Here is a 12207-nt window from a genome sequence, read left to right on the forward strand (position 1 = left end):
CTCAGAGTTAAGCACCAGTAAGGGGCCATTTGGTAACCCCTCAGGGAACCATGAGTGTACCCGGAACACACTTTGAGACTGGGTTAGTGGCTTGTTTCCAGTGAGCCAACATGCACAATATCAGCACCCTGACTCTGTTTGACCAGAATGGAAGGAACAGAGCCTTCATTAGTATCATTGGTAAGACCTGTGAAGGAGGTATGCCAATATGGCTGCTGTACATAGAGCCCATACGTACGTGGTGGTTCTATGTAGCAGCAGCAGGTGGCATAGCTCTGCTGCACAGTCTCCCCAGCAGACCTGCCATCTGCAGCAGCGAGCCGACACCTTCATACACCTTCATGTGGGTGTATCCAATCTCCTTGAGGAAGTCCAGCTTCAAGTTCTCAGGCATCTGGAGTCTCTTACACACCCTGAAGACGCTCCCTATGATGTCCTCCGGGGAGTAACCCTTGGCCCACAGCTGCTCCATGAACTTGTAGACCCCGTCCACGTTGGCCTCCACACAGTATCCCAGCATTCTTTTCACCAGGACAGGGTGCGGCTCGTCGCACACCCTGTAGACGCCCTAGTTGTTGACGTGAAGTGAACGAAGGCGGCGTGCGTGGCCTGGAGGTTGTTGAGGGCCTGCCTCATGTCGCCCTGCGCCGTGAAGACGACCGCGGCCAGGCCATCGTCGGACGCACTCAGCCTCTCCAGTTCCGCAACGTGGCGCAGCCGGGCCAGGACCTGCTCATCCCTCAGTGCCGAGTAGCGCAGCACGGCGCAGCACGGCGCAGCACGGCGCAGCACGACTGGACGGGCTCCATGATCCTTTCCGAGGCGTTGCACGCCAGGGCGAAACGCGCCGTCTCGGCATACAGCTCCGCTCGTCCGTCATGCTGTCCGCCTCGTCCAGGATGATCATCTTGTGCCGCCCCACGGGCAGCGTGACTTTCTTCCGGGCGAACGTCTAGATTCGATTCCGCACCACATCGATGCCTGTGTCGTTCGAGGCATTCAGTTCCAACACAGCGTCTCTTCCGGACGCTCCTAGCAGGGCCCTGGCCAAACACAGGATGCTGGTGGTTTTGCCCGTGCCGGGAGGACCCGCTATGAGGATATTGGGGACGTTCCCCCTGCAAGCCAACGCCTCCAGTCGTCCGGCGCTCTCGAGGTTTCCGACCACCTCATGCAGCGTCACGGGTCGGTACTTCTCCACCCACGGGAGCTCATAGCTTTTCACCACCCTCTCCTGCTCTTCAACCACATCTACCTCCATGTTCCTATTTTAATGTTTTGCTGTGAATGAGGGTCTTTAAAATGTGGCGTACGTCATATTGATGACATACATCGGTCATCTCCAAATGTAGGCGAGTTTCCGGCCATGGTCAACCCAGCATTCCACATTCAGACATGGATGGCTCATTGTCACCACGATGACTGGAGTCAACTGAATCAGACAGTATAGCAACTGGTAAGCACAGCAGAATGCGAAAGAAAAATAAAAGCCTGGGGACCGAGGCTAAAGTCAACAACATTACTGAACTAGATCTGGAAAATAAACTTCCACTGGACCTAGAATGACAATAGCTGACTTGGAGCGCTGTCGGGCAGAAACCTCTCACAAATAAACCAAAATATACGACAAAAAAACAACTAAACTTGGTTCTTGATTATTTCAGATCAAGATGATTGGCTCTAAATGTCAGCATTGATATAATTTATTTCCGGTTAATTGGCCAGCCCTACATCCTTCTCCTTTGATCTCTTCTGCAGTATGTGATCCAGACCAGAGGTCTGGTTGCACCGTTGCACCCAATTACTGTCACTGTACAGAGGTGACCTTTTGTCATCATGCTAATAGCCAACAGCTGACAGGAGCATCTGAAAGATCAATGATGCAACCGGTGCATTAATCACACTGGGCAGCTGCTGTCTGTCACACCCACATCATCAAAGCACTCGACACCAAAGATTGTTAATTTAGGAAGATAGTCCATCCCGATTAGAGCCACTAGAGGCGACATGGTACACGAATCCTACAAATTGTCTCCTAAGTGGGCGACAGCGTCAGGCGGAAAATCTCGTCCTATGGTTACAGGTGCTAGATCCCGCAAGTTCATTCATTCTCCTAAAAAGGCATCCGCCCACTTCACGCATTGATTTATGGAAAACAAAATCAAAAACCTCAAAAATGTAATTAGGTGGTTTCCTCCCGACAGCAACGATACATAAAATACAAATACAATACAATAAAAAACGTAGTATGAGGTGTGGGGGCGGGGGGCAGATGATACTCACTCACTGATACGTATACTAACCCTAAACCTAACCCTTAGTTTGCTTCCCTCCTACACAAAACCAGTAACTACAGTTTACCAACTTGAACTTGTTAAACAAGCCTTTAACTGCAGCTCGAACTCACTTGCAGACAGATCTGAAGCTTAAGGTCTTCCCGGCCAACGAGGCCTTAGCTGATAGAGCTGAAGTAGGGAACCTCACTATCTACTAAATAAAATAGTGTTGCAGATTAAACGTATTCGTAAATGATCAGTGTTGAGTCAATTCATTTTTTACATTTGTTAGTTGGTTTACACATTTTCTATTAATATGTTGGATTCATGTTAAAGTGTATTTTGCGTGTTGGTACAACACACACACAGATCCTCTTACAGGCGGCTAGCCTCCTGCAGAGCCAACAATGAGTGAGCATTAACGAGTGAACTCACGTTGTGACTGGTGCGTGACTTGAGGTTAACGAGTGAATTTACGCTGTGACTGGTGCGTGACTTGAGGTTAACGAGTGAACTCACGTTGTGACTGGTGCGTGACTTGAGGTTAACGAGTGAACTCACCTTGTGACTGGTGCGTGACTTGAGGTTAACGAGTGAATTTACGCTGTGACTGGTGCGTGACTTGAGGTTAACGAGTGAACTCACGTTGTGACTGGTGCGTGACTTGAGGTTAACGAGTGAACTCACATTGTGACTGGTGCGTGACTTGAGGTTAACGAGTGAACTCACGTTGTGACTGGTGCGTGACTTGAGGTTAACGAGTGAACTCACGTTGTGACTGGTGCGTGACTTGAGGTTAACGAGTGAACTCACGTTGTGACTGGTGCGTGACTTGAGGTTAACGAGTGAACTCACGTTGTGACTGGTGCGTGACTTGAGGTTAACGAGTGAACTCACGTTGTGACTGGTGCGTGACTTGAGGACCTCCAGGTCAATGGCGGTCTCCTCCTGGTCCTCTGGCTCCTCCTGAGGTCATGATGGACACATTGACAACCCTGAGTTAACGCATCACGACCTGAGGCCCATTCCACAAATGCCTTCTAAAATCAGTTCTCACACTTTCAAGATTTAAAAGAAATGGCAGATGTGCACTCATATTAACGTTTCTAAAATAAATATAATATTGAAGGCATTTTGAATCCTAATTACAGTTATAGAGGCAATTATGTATTATGGCATATACGTCTTATTAGCCAGGGATCCTTTTAAATAGCCACAAATAAGCAACATAAGGTTGAACCAAGGCTGATCCAATAAACAGTATGAAGAGCTTGTGACTAGATAACTATTTGATCCACTGTAACAGCTTATTTTTTTATTTATTTCAGCTTTGGACATACAACGTTTCAACATGACAGCAACGATAATCGTCATGACATGATCGTCTCTGTCGAGTGGAAACCGAGGTCGAGGTCCAAAACGGGATACTTTTCAGGATTACAATTCAAAAATAGCAAAAGTAGCAGATCTACGTATAAGTTCGAAACACACTTCGCACTTGCTTTTCTGTAGTATGATCAAGTGGGGCGTTAATTTACGAAAAAACACAAAAAGTTAGAATATGGAGATAAGAGGTTTCTGCCCGACAGCGACTATATGAAAGCTCAGAGACGATGCTGAGAGAGACAACCTACCGTCAACTCTTCTTCTACCTTACTGAGCGTGAGCTCAGCGTCGTCCTCCACCACAGACTCTTCTTCTGTGGTTTCTGTCGGGTAGGTGGGCCTGAGGGGAAGAACAGGAAGTGATGTCATCACCCTGCATCGGACCAGTTTATGGGTTTTATGGTTTTGGGCCTTCTAAATCAAAGTGAACACCAGACATTCTGATTTGGCCGTTTTTGAGCGGTGCCTCCGCTCCATTACGGAGCTATGTGTGTCCGTATGTCTGTGTCTGTGTCTGTATGTATGTCCAAGTACGGAAAGCTGCACCACCTAAAGTGGCTAGTAGAGTACAGCACAGAGTAAAGTGGCAGTACAGTAGAGAGCACAGTGCACTACAATACAGTATCGACCACAGTACAACACAGTATACTATCTATAACAATAAGTGTATAGTTGCACCGCTCACTGCACACAGGTGTTATTTTTGATCACATTAAATAGCTTGTAAAATCGCTGTGCATATTTCTTGGGATACATACAGGTACCGGGCACTGGGCACCGCTCTGTATTCCCTGATGAAGGCTTAACCACCGAAAACCTTGGATTTTGTCTTAACCTGCTGTCCTAATAAAGTATTGTCACTCTGGCTATAGGCGTGTGCGACCACTTTCTTGTTGTTTCAAGATTCCCTCTTCAAGTTCTCTCCCGTGGGCCAGCACCGCTTAAAAGGACTTTGGTGTGCGTTAGCATCCTTGTGCCCAGTGGGCACCTTAACCTTGTGGCAGAACTCAACGTTAAATCTGCTATTTTCCCCATAAAAAATGTAAAAAGAGGCACTCTTATCATCATACATCACATTCCGTGCTCAGCCAATCAGCCGAGCACATTCCGTGCTCATACATACACACAGTGAACAATATGCACAAATAAGAATCATGGGCTGAGTTGTCGGTACCCAGATTTGAACCAACAACCTTGTGGCCCAAAGGCAAGAGCTCAACCAACTGAGCTATCGGGACACAGTCAACTGACTCATTCTAAACAGTAACATCATCCAGTGTTTTTGGTAACAATTATGTGTGTCCTGGTTTTGGGGATGTCTATCCATTACTACAGTGTGTTTTGCTGTAAATGTTTTCACGTACAAACTTCTCTTCAACTGGGATTTCAGTAATGGTGTCGTCGTCGTCCCCCCCCCATAGCAAATCTACAAGCTTGTAGATCTGCTATTTTTCAACAGCTAAAGTTTAAAATAATGGTTAGAGGTTAAAAGCAAAGGCAACACAGATGCGTTCCATAAAAAGTTACCTCTTAAAGGCAAAGTGCTTCGTCTTCAGAGCCTCCTCTGCCAGGCGGTCCAGTACGTAGCACACCTGCTCCCCTGAGCCTCCCTTCAGCTTGGAGGGAGGGAAGTCCACCTTTACGCCCTGATGACGACAACAATGTCTTCACTAGTTCGGTTTTGGACATTTTGCCTATGAAATCACATGCCCACAATAGGGATAGATTATAGATTTGACTAAATAATTGGTTATTGCCCATAAGTGATTAGTTGGATTAACTGTTGTACCCCTACAATCATATATTATCAAAAAGTATGAAGAATATGTCCACCCTCACAAAACAACAACAAAACATTATCAATCAGAACTGTTATCAGATAGGTTGTAGGTTCGAAGCCTCTGGCTTAGTCGATGCGTTGATGCGTGTTCTGGGGAGGAAAGCCAGGTGTGGGGGGTGATATTTGTCACTGCAGGTACTCCTACCTATGGTTGGCACCAATCAGCAGGGAGTGTTGGGCGGGAGGAGTAGGACAGGCAGGCTCTATGTCCTCCCGGTGGGGGTTCCTCACTGGCAGGTGAGTCAGTAGGATAGGCGAACACATTATGTGTGGGGAGGAATTTAATTGGGGATAAAAAAAAACTCACTCGTGTGAAGTGAGGGGCGCTCTGATCATCGTACATCATCATGACGTAAAATAGACATTATGCCTATTTGCTCAGACACTATGATGTCAAATTCTCTATTCATTGTCAATGGGAATTTAATGTTTGTGTAGGACAACAATGACACTATAACATTCTCCATTCATTTGTCAATGGGAAATGTTTGTGTAGGATGGAAAACTTTAGCTGAATATAGGAGGGGAAAATGGGGTAAAAAATAAATAAATAAAATGGGTGTTTGGATGAAGGCATGCAGTACTTACCAAGGCCCTGAGTTCGGACAGGATGTTGGACACGGTGGCGTTGGGGTCATCGTGCTCCTGCGGCTGCGTGAAGGGCCTCCCCGCCGTATTGATGAGCCACGCCGCCATGACGGTGAACATGAAGAACTGCTCGCCTGGGTTGGACGCCACGTACGGGTTGGACACAAAGTAGTGCCTGAGGGAGGGAGGGAGCCATTAGAACACTGACACAAAGTAGTGCCTGAGGGAGGGAGGGAGCCATTAGAACACTGACACAAAGTAGTGCCTGAGGGAGGGAGGGAGCCATTAGAACACTGACACAAAGTAGTGCCTGAGGGAGGGAGGGAGGGGAAACGAACTGGTCGGAATAACGAGTTCCTTCCACGCGCTACGTCCATCCGGGGAAATTCCCCCATTTCAGGTGAAAAGAAGCAGCTTGGACTCCACATGCATACAAGGAAGCATGAGGTCAGTCCACTGCCCCCCCCCAGGTTGGCAGAGGAAGTGTAGCGCCCAGAATTAAATTAGATAATTGACACTGGGTGAAAAAAATAAGGTTGCAAAATTGTGGGATAAAAATGATAATGAAAGTAGTGCCTGAGGCCAGGGAGGGAGGGAGGGAATAGAACACTGTGTGATTCTTTCTTTGGGACCCCAATTTACACTGTACAATATTCGTGTTGCTTATTTGACTGGGAGGATTTGTTTCCGTTTGTACACTGCTATGTTTTTGAATCTCTGGAAGATTTGTAACAGGGACCCTGGCACAAAATTGTCACAGCAAATAATGATTGGGTGAGATAAAGCAATGTTTATGGCTCTATTACTGTTCTAAGGACTACCTTCTTGTCTCAATGCTCAATGGCCCTGCAGGAGGAGGCAGGTTGCGCTATTGAAAATTCCAAATTCCCAACACTTCGCCTGCATGGAAGTTCTTGACAGAAAGTAGCTCATAACATGTCTACGGTCAATATTATAAATTAACCATTGACCAGATATATACTGAGAGACTAGAGCTCTCAATATATTATTTATTTTATGTCCCAAACGTATATTATACAGAGGTGGGGTCCCGAGAGGCTCCCCAGCCAGGATAGACTTTCAACAACACAAAACAGTCTTTCTTTCAGTGAGTAGCAAAGTAGTTTAGTTTATTTTTACTAAAGTCGGACCCTCGGCCCTCGCATGGCAGTGGATTTGTTGTTAGTGTGAAGCAGAGGCGTTCCTGGCAGGGCGTTAGAGAGAACTTGATAACGCACTGGGCCAGGGCTAACCTGGACAGAGCCTTCATGTTGTGCTTGGCCAGAACGTGCTCTTCATACTCCAGAACCTTCAGCTTCTCCAACAGGTCCTCCATCACGGTGAACATGAGATGAGACACGCCTGGTCCCCTGTCATCCTCCTCTGTGCGCCTGTCTTCTGACATCTGTGCACGCGCACACACAAGTTTTATTTATTTACCACAATGTTAACAATGTTATTTAGATTTAAACAGATGCTATGGTTTATTGGTAACCTGGTATTGATTGATTGATTGAAATCTTTATTAACAGTTTGCAGAATTACAGTACATTTCAAGCACAAACTCAATACAAAGACTGTTAACTGTGAGTGGACGACCCAATTAAGCCTTACACTTGTTTACAACAGGGTCCACATTGTTCAATTCATCAAAACATTTAGAGACAAACAAATAGACACTTCTATGTAGTTAAAGAACAGAACAGGAATTCATCATATAGGAAGCGAAAAGGGAAAAAAAGTATATATACAGTGAGGGGAACAGGGGGATAAAAGAAAAGAAAACGAAAGACAGAGTGTAGGGCGCCTGCACACAACACCATGCGTTGATGCCATGTGTGCATATGTGCAGGCACCCAACCCCACGTCCATACAAAAACATAGTACAATCCATAGTACAAAGACAGAGTGTAGGGCGCCTGCACACAACACCATGCGTTGATGCCATGTGTGCATATGTGCAGGCACCCAACACCACGTCCATACAAAAACATAGTACAATCCAGATACAAATTCAGCTTTTACAGAGGCCAGTTTCGAATTGCAGCCATCCGTAGGTGCCCTTTGAGAGCAGTTTTGAAGGAGCCAAGGGATTCACATGTCTTAATGACTGTTGGTAGGGCGTTCCACATTTTGGTCGCATAGGAGCGAAAAGAATTTAGTCCCTTGTTTGTGCCGAATCTGGGTTGTACATGGTTTGTTGCACTCCCTCTGGTGTTGTGGGTGTGGACTTCGTTTACATTAAGGAAGTATTTAGACAGGTACATGGGTATCTTGGTGGTGTATCTAATCTTGTGGACCAGACCCATTGCAAGATGCTGTACTCTGTCGTCGACCCTAAGCCATCCCAGCCTGTCAAAGTGGGCAGGGGTGAGGTGGGTTCGGGGGGTGAGGCCAAGTAGGAGCCTGACCAGTTTGTTTTGGGAGGTCTGGAGCCTTGTTTTAAGGGCCTTTGAGGTGCTGTGGTACCAGGAGGTGGATGCATAGTCAAAGAAACCTTGTACAAGGGCTCCTGTTAAGGTCTTCAAGGTGTTTTTGTCGACCAGTGAGGAGATCCTGTAGAGGAATCTTGTTCTTTGATTGACTTTTTTGATTACGTTGGTGGCCATCTTATCACCGGAAAGATTGGCCTCCAGGATGGAACCTAGGTAGGTAATTTGATCCTTCCGTGTGATAATATCATCACCAACTCTAACCAAGAAGCCATCTGCCTTTTTGAGATTACTATTTGATCCGAAGAGAATGGATTCAGTTTTTCCCAGGTGTAAGGATAGTTTGTTATCAGCGAGCCAGGTGCAGATTCTACCGAGTTCAGAGCTGAGGGTCTTTTCAACCTGCAGTTTGTTCCTGTCCGAGACCAGCAGTGCTGAGTCGTCTGCGAACAGGAACAAGTTGCAGTCACAAGCTGAAGTCATGTCGTTTACATATATTAGGAACAGTAAAGGCCCTAGTATGCTTCCTTGTGGGACGCCACAGCTCACTGGGAGGGGGGGGGACAGTGTTCCGTTCACTTCCACCATCTGTTCTCTCCCCTCCAGGTAGGATTGCATCCAGCTCACTGATGTGCTATCAAAACCAATAGCTTTAAGCTTGTTAACCAGTATGGAGTGGTTCACGGTGTCAAAAGCCTTTTGGAGGTCCAGCATGACCATGCCGCAGTATTTTCCAGCATCCACCTCGTGTTTGATGTGGTCGCTCAAATAGAGAAGGCATGTGTCAGTGGAGTGGGATGTTCTGAAACCAGATTGGAACTCGTACAACAATTTATTAGTGGCAAGATACTTTTCAACCTGTTCATAGACTATTTTTTCCATCACTTTCGAGATGGAGCTTAGAATAGAAATAGGGCGGTAGTTGCCGGGTTCTAATCACGTAAAGATTAGTAGGGAGAGAGAGAGAGAGAGAGAGAGAGAGAGAGAGAGAGAGAGAGAGAGAGAGAGAGAGAGAGAGAGAGAGAGAGAGAGACCCCCGTTCTGTTGATTTGAACACACAATCTTACCTTGTTATTAGCTGTTAGCTGCTAGCCACATTTGTTGTGGTTGTCTGGTGGTGCAACCAGAGCTATAGCCAGCTAGCTAGTTGTTATCTAGCGTAGCCTTTAGCCAGGCGTCCCATCCGTACAAAAAGGTTGTATTTTCAGTACAGACATGTAAAAGAGAATACGTCTGAATGTAAATCAGTTGCCAACACAAACACACAGCAGCGGAACAGCGTCACACCACACTGCGTCGTCATGACAACGTCCCCTTCTCCTTCAGGCTGCAGCACTGCTGTGGCAAGTGTAATGCTGCCCTCCACAGGCGAGGGGTTTACTGTTTTATCCTACACAGTTTAGAATAATATTTAAAACACAGACCACAGACTATGAGACCCTGCAGATCATGTCTGTCTGTCTGTCTGTCTGTCCCGCTGTGGACCTGGCCCCTTTTGTGCCCATATATGGAGCTGAGTGATTTGTTTGTGATTGATGCAACACACTCCATATATCCTCCTATATAAGCCCAAAAAGTCAACATTTCATCATTCTTTAAGTAGCATGTGACATATGAAACTAGGGGTTTTTCATGATTCTGAATCTATTCCAAGCATTAGTTTTGCACAAAAAACACTCCTTGGGCTAAATTAGTCCATATCCACTGGACTGACCTCATCACGTTTGTGATGACGGCAATGGCCGTTTTCCTCCCAAGGAGTGTTTTTTGTGCAAAACTAATGCTTGGAATGGATTCAGAATCATGAAAAACCCCTAGTTTCATATGTCACATGCTGCCCTAAACAAACATTAAAGTCCATAGACTTGGTTGGTGACTGGTTATTTTTAATTAGGCTCTAAACAAACATTAAAAGTCCACAGACTTGGCTGCCACATGACGTAATTTCGGAAAGCCATGCATTGCGAAGAGCTATAGAACCCCTCAGAAAATGGTCTGGCCATAGAACTATAGACATGTCTGTCTGACATCACAGGACTCTATATTTGGGCACGGCCGACTCGTCGCGATGACAAGAACACAAACGCGGCGGATATCTAAGCAGCATGTTCTCAACGGGTTGTTCACATCCTCTCAACGTGTGCCCCCACAAGATTTTGATTCGATCTGTGTGTCGACTTCAAAGGAGGGAGGAAAGAAGACGCCACAAGCATTCAGTGGCCATTAGCAGGCGAAACATCACTTCACTTCACAACACATAGAGGCATGTCGATGTAAACTCAGGCTGCCATTGAGGACACAGCAGAAGATTTCCCCCCTGCTGCGATATTACAGTACGTACAGAAAGGTAATCCTGTGAGGCGGCCTGTTCCGACAGGAGGACGGACAGACAGGCAGGCAGGCGGGTATCAGAGAAAAAGACAGGCAGGCAGACGGAGGTGAGACAGTTTGACGAACACACAAAGCATTCAGAATCAGAGTCGAAATCAACATCATTGTCACGTTGCACGTTTAGTCGTTTACAGTTGTGGTAAGGTGAAATTTGTTTTCGCGCAAGCTTCGACGGGCGAGCATGTACTTGGGGATTGTGCGATTGGTCGGTGTCGTCGCGGCCCTGGCCGTCTTCCTGACGGTCAGCGTCCTCGTGCTGGGCTACTCGTGGCTGGAGGCCGCCATCTTCCTGCTGGGTGTCCGGCTGCTGCCCAACGGGATGGCACGCGCCTTCGCCCTGCTGGGCGTCAGTTTCCTGACCCTGAAGCTCATGGGCGTGCTGGGCTATGCGTGGCCGGAGGCCACCATCTTCCTGATGGGCATCGTGGTGGCCAACTTGCCCGAGGAGATCCTAGCGAGGAAGACCACGGGCATGGCGGTCTTCCTGGGAGTGAGCTTCCTGGTCCTGTCCAACATGCTGGGACAGGCCAATGCCGCCGCCTTCATCGTGGGCATCATCGTGGCCAGCGCCACGGTGAACACCGTAATAGGATGACCTTAAAATAAGCATATTTTCTTTTTGGCTAAGCCAATCCAGCGGTTCTCAACCTGTGAGTCGGCGTGAGGATATTGCAAGTGAGCCCACAAATACTTCATGATAATATAACATAATACCAGTAAGACGCCTGAGGGCCCTCACCTCACCCATGTGGGGTCAGATCAACATATGGAATTAATTCTGCACATATGGAGCCATTGGAGCGTGTCTTGAGTGTACAGGGTTTGATGAGGTCAGATCAACATATGGAATGTCAGAACAGGTCAGCTCCATATATGGAGATCTAAGGGTGACAGTGGGGCCAGTGTCTAAAGTGTACAGGGTTTGATGAGGGCCCAGGTAGGGCCGGGCCTGTTGAGAATGTAAATATTGATGACATCAGGGAACAGCAGGTCGCATTTATCAATTAATTTAAGTCTAAATCAAGCCATTCAGGATCCTGGTGAATCATGAACATAAAACATTTGATTCTCTGAAAAAAGGGTTCACACCCGTGTTAAGTGAGGGGTGCTAATATATGAAAGTCTAACTCATGTTGATTAGGTGATGTAATGGTGATGTAAAACAAACCTTAAACGCCATTGACAATAAAGAGACAATATGACATAATGAGGCACATATGACGTGCCTTCATTGTCAATGGCGTTTACAAAACAAACATTGAACTAAAGACAAACATTAAACCTGTATATTGGAG

The 12207-nt window shown here is 46.7% G+C and overlaps 1 protein-coding gene and 1 pseudogene across 2 annotated transcripts in view; both read right to left on the minus strand.

Annotated features, from left to right (window-relative positions):
- Window positions 1-9840, minus strand: part of ift57 (intraflagellar transport 57 homolog (Chlamydomonas)) — an 18295-nt gene extending 8455 nt beyond the window's left edge. The window contains exons 1-6 of the mRNA XM_080778233.1: window positions 9589-9840; window positions 7343-7494; window positions 6090-6264; window positions 5189-5307; window positions 3911-4001; window positions 3174-3242 (exon numbers count right to left, since the gene is read on the minus strand). Of these exons, the coding sequence (XP_080634359.1) occupies window positions 3174-3242; window positions 3911-4001; window positions 5189-5307; window positions 6090-6264; window positions 7343-7494 (606 nt within the window). The 5' untranslated portion in view covers window positions 9589-9840. The remainder of the gene's footprint in view (window positions 1-3173; window positions 3243-3910; window positions 4002-5188; window positions 5308-6089; window positions 6265-7342; window positions 7495-9588) is intronic.
- LOC308325337 (replication factor C subunit 2-like) lies at window positions 248-1261 on the minus strand (annotated as a pseudogene). Its single transcript has one exon. The product of its transcript is annotated as a replication factor C subunit 2-like (transcript).
- Window positions 9841-12207: the final 2367 nt, after the last annotated feature.

This window comes from Protomyctophum bolini (genome assembly GCF_963924005.1).
Source record: "Protomyctophum bolini genome assembly, chromosome: 12".
In the NCBI taxonomy this organism is placed as follows: Eukaryota; Metazoa; Chordata; class Actinopteri; order Myctophiformes; family Myctophidae; genus Protomyctophum; species Protomyctophum bolini.